The sequence below is a fragment of the Chiloscyllium punctatum genome, chromosome 11 (assembly GCF_047496795.1).
Source record: "Chiloscyllium punctatum isolate Juve2018m chromosome 11, sChiPun1.3, whole genome shotgun sequence".
Classification (NCBI taxonomy): Eukaryota; Metazoa; Chordata; class Chondrichthyes; order Orectolobiformes; family Hemiscylliidae; genus Chiloscyllium; species Chiloscyllium punctatum.
Window position 1 is genome coordinate 70,838,432 of NC_092749.1, and position 13,228 is coordinate 70,851,659.

Below are 13,228 nucleotides of genomic sequence, written 5' to 3' on the forward strand. Positions count from 1 at the left end.
TCGGCCATTATGTCCAAAACTCCCTTTGTCTAGTGCTGTTCATGACTGGATATTGCGGTATCACTTAGTCCTGCCAATGCACACAATCAGTCCTGTTTTGTAGCTTCACCGGGTTGACACCTCATTTTAGGAATGCCTTGTGCTCCTCCGGGCATCTCAATCTGCACTCTTCATTCAATGGGTTAGATCTCTGGCCTAACAGTAGTGATAGAGTGGGGTTGCAGATTATGTTGATGTATAGTTCTGCTGCTGCTTATACCTTACAATGCCTCATTCTGGAGCTGCTAGATCTATTCAAAATCAATCCCATTTAGCACAGTGGTAGTGCCAAGACACACAGTGGAGAGTATTCTCAGTGTGAAATCAGGGCTTTAGCTTTGGTCCCTCCTACCAAGACTATCATGGGCAGAATCATCTGGCAGGTATATTGGTGAGGATGAGTCAAGTGTGTTTTGTCCTCTTAATGGTTCCACACCATTTGCTACAGACCCAATCTAGTAGTTATATCTTGTAGGACTTGGCCAGTGCTGTCAGTAGTGGCACTGTCAAGCAACTCTTGGTGATGGATATTGAAGTCCCCACCTAAGGTCCATTCTGTGCCCTTGCCATCCAAAATTTCAGAATGGAAAGAAACCAGATGAATCACGTGGCATCAACCTAATGACAATTGCCATCCTCTGTGTTTCCTCATAGTGGTTTTCAACATGGAGGAATACTGATTCCTCAGGAGGGGACACAGTATGTAGTTGCCAGCAGGGGGTTCTCTTCTCCATGTTTGACCTCACCGGGCCCAGAATCATACTGAAGACTTCAGGATATACACTCCCAACAGCATACCCTCAGTGCCATCACTTCTGCTAGGTCTGTCCTGCCAGTAATCTGGGCATAGTCGGGAATGGTGATGCTGTTAAATGGGACAAGGTCTGCAAGACCCAATTCTGAGAGCATGACAGTGTCAGGCTGATGCTGACCACTCTGTAAAGCAGCGCTCTCACTTGGCAATAGCCCCTAGACGTTAGCAAGGAGGTCGCAGATTGGACAGGGTTGCATTTTTTAGTATTATTTCCAATGCCTAAGTTGGTAACAAGTGGTTTATATGAGTTTTTTTGATGCTGTTTTGTCATCTGTTACTTGACCTTGCAGAGGTTTATAAAATCATGAAGGGCATGAATAGGATAAATAGGCAAGGTCTTTTCCCTGGGGTGGAGGAGTCCAAAACTAAAGGTCTTAGGTTTAAGGTGAGAGGGGAAAGATATAAAAGGGACCCAAGGGGCAACTTTTTCACGAAAGCATGGTGCGTGTATGAGCTGCCAGAGGAAGTGGTGGAGGCTGGTATGATTACAACATTTAAAAGGTATCTGGATAGGGATATGAATAAGAAGGGTTTACAGGGATTTGAGCTAAATGCTGGCAAATGGAACTAGATTTATATAGGATATCTGGTCAGCATGGATGCGTTGGACCGAAGTGTCTGTTTCTATGTTGTATATCTCTATAACTCTATGATAAAATTAAGTGACTTGCATGATTTTCAGAAGGTAGTTGAGAATCATCCAGATTGTTTGTGGGTTTGCAGTCACATACAGGCCAGACTAGGTAAGAACAGCGAGTTTCTTTTCCAAAAGAACATCTGTGAAGCAGGTGGGTTTTTATGACAGTTAACAATGGTTTGCTGTTCCTTGGCCTCAGTCTCCCAGAGTTGCTTACCTCCTGTTCTCACCTTTAGGCTCCAGATTTGCTCCTCTCACTGCTGCTAGGTCTTCACTTTCCTCCTCAACTTGAGATTACTGGCTTCATCTATTGCCAGACATTTATCAGTACAAGGAGTCCTATAAATGTAGCTATACTGACTGACCTCTGTCACTAAATGGAACACTGTCAATCTGACAGAACAGTAAATTATTTGATCTTCCTTTTATATTTTCAAATTTGCGATGAATTATTTAATTAACTGATGTAGAAATTTAATGTACATTTAAAGTACAGGTGGTACTGCATTTGAACTTAGAGGGTACAAATAATGTTCTTTTTACTCTAAGGAAGGCTCTACAGAATCAATGCTTCACAAAGTCACAATTTTCAGCAATACAACCCTATGTGAGGACAATAGCACAATCTTTTAGTCGGCCATTTTCAGAGGGATGGATTGCCTGGAATGTTTAAATGCTGCTATGGAGAAGTAGAACGACTTTTTATAATATTTAAATGAAACCCCAAAATGTAGTTGGGAACTTATAAGTAATCTGGCTATCCTAGGAAAAGAATTGCAAACCAAAGTTAGTGAAATACCAAGTGACACCTTGCACACATAGGACCATTGTCACTGAGACACAGAAAGTGAGAGTCAGAGAGATAGAGAGAGAGAGCGAGAAAGAGCAAGCGAGCATGAGTGCAAAAGCAGCTACTGCTATGTGAAGCAGAGAAGGACTGTTGTGTGTTAAAACCAAGCAGGATGAACATATGAATGAGGAACAAGAGTAGGCCACTCAGTCCTTCAAGCCTGCTCCGCCATTCAATAAAATCATGGTTGATCTAATGCATGAGGAATTCAGTTTTATATTCGATAGGAAGGGAATAGAACCAACCAATCTTTTAGAAATTTAAGGATCAAAGTGTCAATGAGGTGAGATATTTGGATAAAGTCAGATCTGAAAAACACATGCTGACTTTTGAACGACAGTTGAAATTTTGACCGAACACAGTGGAGAGAAGTGACCCTACTAGAGTACCAGGAATACCATTGGACTTGTACTTGCAATGCTAGAAGTATGGTACAAAGTGAAAAGAATTCTATGAGGTTTCTTGAATGTGTGAATTAGTTCAATATCTCGTTATTGCTTTGATGCAATAGCTACATGTGAATTAATGTTCGAGCTATGTTGATTCTAGTTTGTTCCAGTAAAAATCTTGAAATATGAAAACTTATCCTCCAGATTTTTGTGGGCCTTTTGGGAAATTCATTTTAATATCTGAGTTCTTCATGGACTAAAGCGATTTAGAAAGACAACAAATATTGACTTAAATTAATTGCTGTGATCATCTGACTATAGATTGAGGCAAGTCCTGGGAACCCATGTAGAATAAATCAATTATACTGAAATGATAATTTCATCCAAAGAGAGTGAAACCAGATAACTAGGCTGACTTGAAGAAATACGCATATCTTGTTTTATTCACATTTGCACATTAAGTTCACATATAGGTAGAAGAAAGATTGTCTGCCAAATACTCAGATTGGAAAGACAATGGAGCTTGACAAACCATAGTTTGGGAGCTTGTTTAGCTCAGCAGGCTGAAAGCAATGCAGTTTCACAACAACAGATTTTGGAAGGCTTGCTTTCTTTCTCTGTTTCTCTAAAGCTCTAAAGTCAAGGCCCAGTAAAGATACAAGTTGGAAAACAACCGTTCATTGAGAATTCCAGAATTCTATGACTTCACCACTCCTGGGGAAGCAATACAACAACTAAATTGTCATGGAATCAGATTTCACTCTTATACCTCAAATTCTCTAAGAACCTTTAAGCTGTTTAGCATTAGTCTGTCTATCCATACTGCTCTCACCTTTATAAATGCATTATCCATGTTTGGGTGTGTTTGTTGTCATGTTTTATTACACTTTTGTTGAGGTTAATAGGTACTAAAATTCCTCTATTTCATTCACAAATATCTTATAATTGGCTCCTTTATTTTGATTCATTTAACTATATTTTAATAAAAGTTCATGCTGAAAAAAAAAAGAATTTGAAGCAACTGACCAAGACAGGGTTAAAGAGGAAAGCAGTTTTCCCTCCTCATTTAGTCATAACACAATATATTACTCTGCATTAATGATCACACCAAACAATGTATTTATCAGATCAAAAATATGAATCACTTACTTGGATACATCAAGCAGAAAATCATTCATTTCACTCTGTCTGGCAAGACCTTTGGAAATCTGAAAGATGAGGTTTCAAATCAGGGCAATATTTGAAAAAGACCTTTGCCCCCAAGGAGATCAATTAGCCATCTGTTAGTATATTTCTGCACGTGTGCAAGTGAATATATAACCTAATGAATGAAGGGGTTTTGATGAGTAAAAGGGGGAAACCTTCTTACTACCTGGTGAGCTGATAGCCAGGGGACATAAATTTAAAATAATTTGCAAAAGAACAAGATGGTAGATAAATTATGATCAGGAACGTACTACTTAATCTGGTGGAGGCAGCAAATTCAATAGGAACTTTCAAAAGGGAATTCGATATAAACGTTAACTGGAACAAAATTGCAAATTTGTAGGAAACAGCATGTAAATAAGGCTATTGGACAAACTTTTTTTTATAGGAACTAGCAGCAGCATGATGGGTAAATAGTTTCCTCCTGTGCTGCATAATTTTATAGTAAGGAACGATGAAGCAGACTGCTTTGTGCTGGATTGGCACTAAGCTTCTTGGAGTTTTGTTCTACTCAGACATTTGAAATGTACTTGATCACCCATCTGATTCTTGCCTTGTAGGTGGTTTACAAGCTTTAAAGCTACTCTTCAAGAAACTACCCAGTCTCTTGTGTACTTGTGCTTTGATAATCATGGTAGAGCAAGGGATATGCTGGACGATGGGGTTTTGGACTGTGGCTCTATGATTCTGCTGTTGTTGATGGTTTACAATACCTCAACAATATCTTATTTTATGCTGCTTGATTTGGCAGATATTCGAAGCAGGGATGATATGAAAGGATATAGGAATGGTGAGTGCTTGATGGGGTATCATGGTTACAACAGGGTCTGTGTCCCAGTATACAGAGGTATGCTTTGTAGCCTGGCAGCCTCACTACCTGCCATCCTGCCTCGGTTACTTCTGGAGGTGGTGGGCTCAAATCCGACCGACAACAGAATGAAAATAAGGCAGATGTTGGCCTTTTTAAAGGAGATTAGCTCACCGAGTCAAAAACTTTACTGAATTATATTTCCTGTCATCTTCATGAAAATCCAGACCTTATTCTGTTATTCGTCCCTTGAGCTCTCAAATTTTTTTCTGGAACCTTCTGTACACTTCTCATTACTCCTTGTTTCTCCATAGTTATTTTCTTCCCTCATTTTCACTCTATCTTTATACAGTTCGCTTTTCACAACTCAGACATTGCAACCACAACTTCTTCTTTAGTAATCTCTTACATCTGGGCTTGAAAGCTGCTACAGAAAGTGGGAAGTGGCTGAGGATACCATTGGCCAAACAGTGTAGAGTATCAGAGGATTTGAAAAAATTGTCAGCACACCCATTTGACATGAGACCTGAGACAAATTGAGAAAGTGCTGGAAACTTACCTCAACTTGATGTATTGCCACTGAAGCCCACGCTAAGTTTGCAGTGGCAATCTGTAAGAAAGAACACAAGTAAGGTTTTTACACATGGTTCATCTGAATTAGGAGAACCTTCCTATCATCATCTTTAATTATTGTCCTCCTTCCTCTAAAAGTACTGACTTCTGTTTCAATTAGCACATGAATTTTTAATTTCCTCAACAAGTGGACAATTATGTGTTTTCCACACGTTGACCTTGACCATGAATGATGGCAGACTCTTTGACTGGAGTGAATATTACCAAGCCTGAGCTGGTTTTAATCAATGTCTACACTTACTGTTGATCAAAAGGAGAAATTCCATTTGAATTATTCCTGTTCCAGCCCACAGGCACACTGACCAATTATAATGTATTTGCAACCGCTTTTGCTTATATCAGATTAAACAGCATTTGCTTGTTATTGTTCTGGTACATGTGACTCATTAATATACTCAATATGGAGTGGAACTCCCACTCCATGTCATTTGAACTTTTATTTCACAACTCAGAGACATTGCAATAAGTCTTAAAACTATCAGGGTTTCATAAGCAGAATAGTCAATTGCTAATGTCTTTTTGAATCATACTGATTTTCTGGATTCTTCTTTTCTCTTACCATACCGAATGGTGCAAGAGAGACACAAAACACATTTGTCTCCTTGGTTATTTTTCCCAAGAGCAAGTCTATTATCTCCTTGGTTATTTTTCCCCAGAACCTATCAACAGAGGCTATAGCTTGAGGGATACCACTTTGCATTAAACATAGCTCATCAGGAAGACTATGCTGCTCTTACAGCCTGCTATTGGCTTATTTGAAGGATTTGCAGTTCGCTAATCAACCTGTTTGGCCACATTACGAATTCACCTTCTGAGCCTATCAAGTGCTGGAGTGGGAATTGAACCCAGAGACGCTAGCTCAGAGGACTGGATGCTACTCACTTCTACACAAGACCTCTCCATTTTCTGGGTTAGCCATGCTAAAATACATTAGGACTGCTGAATATCATAGAGATATTAAATAAAAATTGCATTTTTGGTTTATGTTTAATGTCTCCGGTGGTAATGAGACTTACGCTTGACTGCAAGAGTAGAAACCCACCTGCTGTTGGTCACTGTCAAAAGGATTTCTGCCACGTTGTCGATATAATTCCAAAACACCTAACAAGTCATTGCCGGCAGTAACGATTGGTAAGCAAAGGACAGACTGAACCGGAGATTTCGAGTCCATTGATATCCCCTTAGGAAATCGACTATCCTAAAAGAAAAAGAGAACATGGGTGTGCATCAGATATGACTAGATGTCATTGCATAATTCCTTCCTGAGAATGTCACCACGGTTTGTTTGCTAATCTGTTAAACAAGTGGATTTGTCTTGCTTTAATCATATACACAGCAGCATGTGGAGCATGCTGTGACTCGTGAATTTTCCCTGTACATAACATTTTTAATAAAAGTTCAAGCTTCAAACAGTTAACTCATCACTTAAGCTTTGAGTTTCAATTGGTAATAGCTAAAATATTACAGACATTTTGAAATTATTCTAGTACAATGGCATTTTCTTGACAATAGTTACAAACTCTTCCAATGTAATAAACATTGCATATGAGTATCACAAGATTAGAAGTATAAGAATGTTAATTCTCAATTTTTAAATATTTTTGCATACAAAACAACTTTTCTCTCATTATGGAGTCCTATATTGTAAATTTGTTGTGCATTGTACAAGGAACATTGCTAACATCAAGACACAACATGTTACAGGTTGGCTTAAGAACACAAAACAGAAGCGGTCAATGCTACTAACGGATGGATCTAAACAATTCTAATTCCTGGGCCAGGGTTGAACCTATTGTACTTCATAGTTAAGTGCTTAATATTATCATGTCAGATGACAAAAAGAATCATGTGTGCTTAACTGCCGATGATCTTATGTGGCCTCTGTTAAGTCATTAGAAGTATAATATAAAGAGATGTTAAATTAAACTTAATACAGAAATGAGAGGTGAAAAGTTCTGAGTGGAATAAGAGAATGCATATATTAATGCTAACATTTTAAAAGTTTGTAGTCTTTAAAGTGAGAGCAAGTAAATACAATTGTTTCAGGAAAAGAACATGAAATAATACCTATCACAGTCTAAAGACGCCCTAAAGTATTTTTGAAGGGCAGAATCCGATTTCAGCATCGCTTGTTATACTTGCCAGTTGGACAGCAGTGAGATAGTCGCATTGATTCTTCCAGAAATGAGGCAATGAACCATGAGCCAATCAAGTAGTGGCAAAGCTAGAGGCGAGTTCTCAGTGGAAATGGGATCCCGGGTTGGAGGTCCCACTTTCTGAGAATGGCCGGCTAATGAGAAATTATTGCTCAGCAGCATAATTAGGAATGCTGTGGCTTTTGTTGGAGTTACAGATTCACAGACTAGGCGAGGGGATTATGTAGTGGGATCTGGGTGTCCTTGTACACCAGTAAGCATGAACTAGTGTTTGGCAAAGTAGGGGGAGGTGCAGCAGGGAGTAAAGAAGGCAAATGGTATGTAGGCTTTCATTGTGAGAGGTTGAATACAGGTGTATTGTTGCAGTTTTACAGAGACCACACCTTGAATATTGTACGCAGTTTTGATATCCTTTTCTGAGGAATTATGCTCTTGCTTTTGAGGGTGTGCAGCAAAGTTTGACCATGCTGATTCTGGGATGGTGGGGCTGAGGTATGAAGAGAGATTGACTAGGTTAGGATTATTTTCACTGGAGTTAGATGGATGGGGGGAATCTCAGAAACTTATAAAATTCTAACAGGACTAGACAGGGCAGATGCAGGGAGGATGTTCCCAGTGGTGGGTGTGTCCAGAACCAGGGGTCACAATCTGAGGATTCGGGGTGGACTATTTAGGATGGAAATGAAGAGGCATTTCTTCACCCAAAGAGTGGTGAGCCTGTGGAATTCATTACCACAGGAATTAAGTTGATGCTAAAACATTAAATGTATTCAAGAGGTGACTAGATATACCACTTGGGGCAAATGGGATCAAAGGTTATGGGAAAAAGCAAAATTAGGCTATTGGGTTGGATGATCAGCCATGATTGGGATGAATGGTAGAGATGGCTCGAAGGGCCAAAGACTTCCTTCTGCTCCTATCCTCTATGTTTCTATGACAGTTAACTATAATATCAAGGAGAGGTTTCGTGGGCCAAGGGGAAAGAGGTATAGGAAGGTGGGCAGCAAAGGCTCTCAGCTTTTTCTCCTCACCCCTTTCTGATTATCAAGTCCCTCAAATTGGGCACTGACTGTCTTAGATTGAGCCACTATCACTCCTTCCCAGGTGGTGAGCTGGCCACACAGTTTTATTTATTGCACACATTTTGCATTCCAACAGTCATGCCTGCAACTAGGTTAATATAAGTGGCAGTGGGATAAGGCCTCTAAGTAGTCATTAACTGGCAACTTAAAGCCCACAGTTGTAGAAAGGTAGAAAATCTGATCCTGGGTCTTAATTCTGGTGCAAGCAGAAAAGTGACAGGATTGAGATCCTCCCTAACTTTACCTTTCCCACCTCCAAGCACACTATGAAAGAGGAAATAAGATTTCACCCACAGTTGCTGAAATATTTTCAAGTACAATTACTATGAGAAAAAAAGGAACTGATTACAAAATTTAAAGTGCAATGCTAAATCTATTTGGATCTTATGAAATACCAAACCTAAGGTCCAATTGACCAATTAAATAGCTGGAACTCTGCAGTTCCATAAGCACCAGGTGGAAGTAGTGACTATTTCTGGAACCACAGTAGATCTCTCATGGAGATTATTATTGGAGCTGGATAGCAAAGTAATTTGGGGTGATTTTACCAGGGTCAGGTTGGTAGGTCCTGAGGAAGAGTGTTGGGGTATCAGAAGTCAAGAGGGTAGGGTAAAGAAGCAAGTGTGATTTTTATGGAGTGAGTACCTTCCATGGGCCCAGGGGATTTGCAAAGGTGGACCCCCACTTTGCCAAACACCAGTTCAGGCAGCTAAAGTTGCTGGACAACTTGCTTGATATTGGCCTCATCTTGTCAGGATTAAAATAGTGATGGGGCAGGATGATGCTCTCAAATGACCATTAATTGCACACTTAATGGCCTCAATAAGCCCGAAGTGGTTAGATGCATCAACACTTCCACTGCTAAATTTTATATTAATTGACAGTGGACAGGTAAGTAATGGGAAGGCCACACTCTGCATTTTGAGATCACCCTGATAATCCACCTTCAAGCCCCCAGTAGCGAGCACAAAATCCAACCTAATATAAATCATTGGTTAAATCAACAAAAATAAAGGAGAGCAAAGCTCATGTAGAGCTGCAGAAGCAACTGCCAAAGATAATACTAATGTTAAAACGTGTTGTCTGTGAGAAGAGCTTGAGAAAGTGAGGCACTTTTAGTCAGAACAGGGAAAATAAAGAAATCTGATACAGGCACCCAAAACTGAGAAGGCATTATTTAAGACCATCACTAAAAGAATACAGGGAGAGAGTAGAATATAGTTTTCATAACAGCTGGAAAAGACACTAAATTCCAGATTGAGTACAGTTGAGTTCATACTTTTTAATAAATGACAGGGCGCAAGAAACGTTTAGAAATAGGTTCTTGAGGGCAAGGAAATGGGGTTTGTCAGACTTTGACAGTCTACCAGATAGAACCTGGTAATGTGTGAAAAGGGTCCTTTCTGAATTATAAAATTCAATGCAGGGATATGCATGCTTCAATGTTCTTTTGGCTTCTCATTATATCTGATGCTACAGAAATACCAAAATTGGTTCAATTGTAATCAGAATAGAAACACATAATTGACTTAATTGCATTGAATGAGGATGAAATGTTATGTATGTATAAAAAAACTAAGGACAGAATTTTTTGGTTGGTAAACTTTCCCAATCTATTACCCGATGAATTGACAAGAGAGTCCGCAACCATTCCAATCAGTGTTCCTGCAGCAATTTGAAAGAATTAAATGGCTGGAAACAGGACTTTTGTGAAATTGAGGGCAGATATTCCACCTCAGAGGCATCAGTTTGTACTCCTGGATGCACCAAGACTGATACTACAACTAGTAACTAAATTCTAAATCCTAGGGTTCAGAGCCAGGTAAGTATGGTGGGCTCATAAGGGGAGGGGAGTGGTGATGAAACCAGAGGGACCTGGATAAGTTGACCAGTTTTTAAAGGAGAACTTATGGAGGCAAAGGTACTTGTGCTTACAGGCCCTGAAAGGGTGCACCCCACGTTGAAAGGGGAACCATTGAAGGAAGTGATCCCCCTACCTTTAGAAAAGACACAAAAATAGTCTGAGCTCTTAAGCTTCCTCATTACCTTGATCATATAAGGGCCTCAATTGGGCTGAGGGTAGGTAGATTGCCCAAGACTTCACCTGCCTTATGATTAGGATAGGGGTCAGCACAAGCCAGCCCCCCAGTGGTGGGGTGGGTGGGCAATCATAAGATTGTTAATCAAATTTGCATTGTTTGAAACAGCAGTGGCAATTTATTTCTCATTATAATAGTAATATGCTCATTTGCAACTATGGGAAGTTTCATTGTATTTTATTTTTATTTCGGAATGTATATTTTTAAACTTTAATTGCCACTCTATTCACCCCAATCTCAGGCAAATCACAGATGGACAACACCAAGTTTATCCTAAAAAAAACGAATACATTGTCATTTTAGACTTCATTTTTGTACCTAACAATATCTGATTTAATAAGGCACTGTTGGTAAACTGGGAACTTCCTTTACTTGGATTTTATGAAGAAATAATGAATGAGAAGAAAAAAAACAATTTAATCCTAAATTTCAACATCCTTTCTACTTCCAATCTATGAACAGTGATCCTTTCTAGTTAACAGCTTCTTGGATAGGATCTTATCAAACAAGTAATATCAATTTCCAAGTTCAAGTCCCAGGTAAGGAAGTTCTGTCACTTTTTCAACAAATCCAATGCTGGCACAGATAACAATGGCAGCATAAATTACAGAAGAGTGACAGGTATACTCAGTAGAGCCATTTGAATATATAATGGAGATCAAACATATCCCATTTTGCTGTTTGAAAGACTTTAACATTTAAAAAAAAGTCCTGTGCAAACCCATGTTGGAATGCCTTGATTGATGGGCCACCCGTACAGTTGAAAAGAATAACATCTAGATGTAGAGTTCTTTTATGATTCATTCACTGGATATGGGCATTACTGGCTAGGCTGCCATTTATTGCTGATTTGTAATTGTCCAGAGCGCAGTTAAGAGTCAGAGCCAACCAATTGCTTTGTATCTGGAATCAGATAGATGCTAGACCAGGTAAGAATGGCAGATTGTCCTACCTAAAAGACATTATATCAGATTGGTTTTACCGACAATCAACAATGTTCATCATTAGCTAGTATTTCTGGTTAAATTTTTAACGGATTCAAATTTTATCACCTCCGTGGTGAGATTCAAAGCCATGCCTCCAGAACCGTTGACCTGGATTACTAGTAAAGTGACTTTTCCACTATGCCACCTTCTTTCCAAATAGTTTCAATTGAGTTGTTTCGCTGACATTTTCCTAAAAGTTCTTATTGTGACATTATGAAAACTCAACAGAATTTTCAAAAACAACTAATATCTCAGCAGGGAGTTCCCAGTTTGGTTGACAGCTTAATGTGATATTAAAGGATTAGTTGTCTTCCTGGGGACTGAACAGAAATTGATTTATTTTTATGGGCAATGCTGTGACTGGGTTTCTTGAATGGGAGATTTCCTACTGTCAGGTGTGTAGAAGCAGGAGCTACATCATATTCTCAGAAATGTGTTTCTTCTCCTTACATTGCTCCTAAGGTCTGAGTGAATGACGATGGAGCTGGTATGGGGGGGTAACAGAACGGATGATGGGGTAGGAGGGGTGGGTGCTAGAAGGACTGATAGCATGTAAAATAATTGGTGCAAAGTCAAACTCCTGGAAACACCAGTGAACTTTTTAATTAGACTGCCTCAGTATTCACTCAGCATGTGGCCACCTAAGATCTGTTTACAGGGTTGGTGGACATGACTTGATCATGTCCTTACTTACCATGGATTAGAAATTGGATCTAACAGGTTTGCTTTAAGCGGAGATAGATCTATCAAGTCAAAATTTCCCAACTTCAGTCACTCCCTCTACAGCAACCTCTTGTGCTCGAGAGACAGGCAGATTTTTGCCACCAAAGGGCACTAGAAAATGGTTATTTATAGATTATTTGTTGAATACTACCATAGGAAAAGTTAAGAAAAATACAAAACAACCATCATTGCATCATCTGTGATGAACTGATTCAACAGACTTGGGATCAAATTGGGACTTATGTGGTCAGAATGGACCAGTTCTTTGTATCACTACATTTACCAGTGTATATTGGGAAGCCTAAAGAAACAGTTAGTGTAACAAACCTTGTTCACGTGAGATTAATGAACATATTGACACATTTAAAAAGAGAATAAAAGGATGAGCCAATGTCTTACACGAGAAATACATAGAAAAGTTACATGGCAACTGAAATAACTCCAGAGAGGCTAGTATCCTGTCAACATGTCATCCTTTATTTACATATGGAGAGTCCACACTTACCCAGCTCTCGTTGGATGCTGCCTGAACTGCTGTGCTCTTCCAGCACCACTAATCCAGTATTTGGTTTTCAGCATCTGCAGTCATTGTTTTTACCTCAGCTCTCTCAGAGCCAGCTGTAGAGTTAACAGAACCTCTGACATTCCTGTTTATATCAGTCAGCCAGGGCTTCCTGACTACATCAGATTAACAGCCCCAATCAGCGAACTCCTATTTTAGGCCCATTTAGGCTCATTATAACACTACAGTAATCATTATCTTCAACTCTGAAACAAGTAAACCTAAGAGTTTGTTGAAAATGACT

At 39.3% G+C, this 13,228-nt stretch overlaps 1 protein-coding gene across 6 annotated transcripts in view; it reads right to left on the reverse strand.

Annotated features, from left to right (window-relative positions):
- The window catches only part of pde10a (phosphodiesterase 10A), a 452,977-nt gene that overhangs the window by 94,015 nt on the left and 345,734 nt on the right, over positions 1 to 13,228 (reverse strand). For all 6 annotated transcript variants that reach the window (XR_011961886.1, XM_072581016.1, XM_072581017.1 and 3 more), the window contains 3 exons: positions 6,419 to 6,574; positions 5,303 to 5,353; positions 3,879 to 3,937 (listed from right to left, as the gene is read on the reverse strand). Coding sequence is in view for 5 of the 6 variants with exons in the window: in XM_072581016.1 (XP_072437117.1) it covers positions 3,879 to 3,937; positions 5,303 to 5,353; positions 6,419 to 6,574 (266 nt within the window). In the remaining variant the exon portion in view is untranslated. The remainder of the gene's footprint in view (positions 1 to 3,878; positions 3,938 to 5,302; positions 5,354 to 6,418; positions 6,575 to 13,228) is intronic.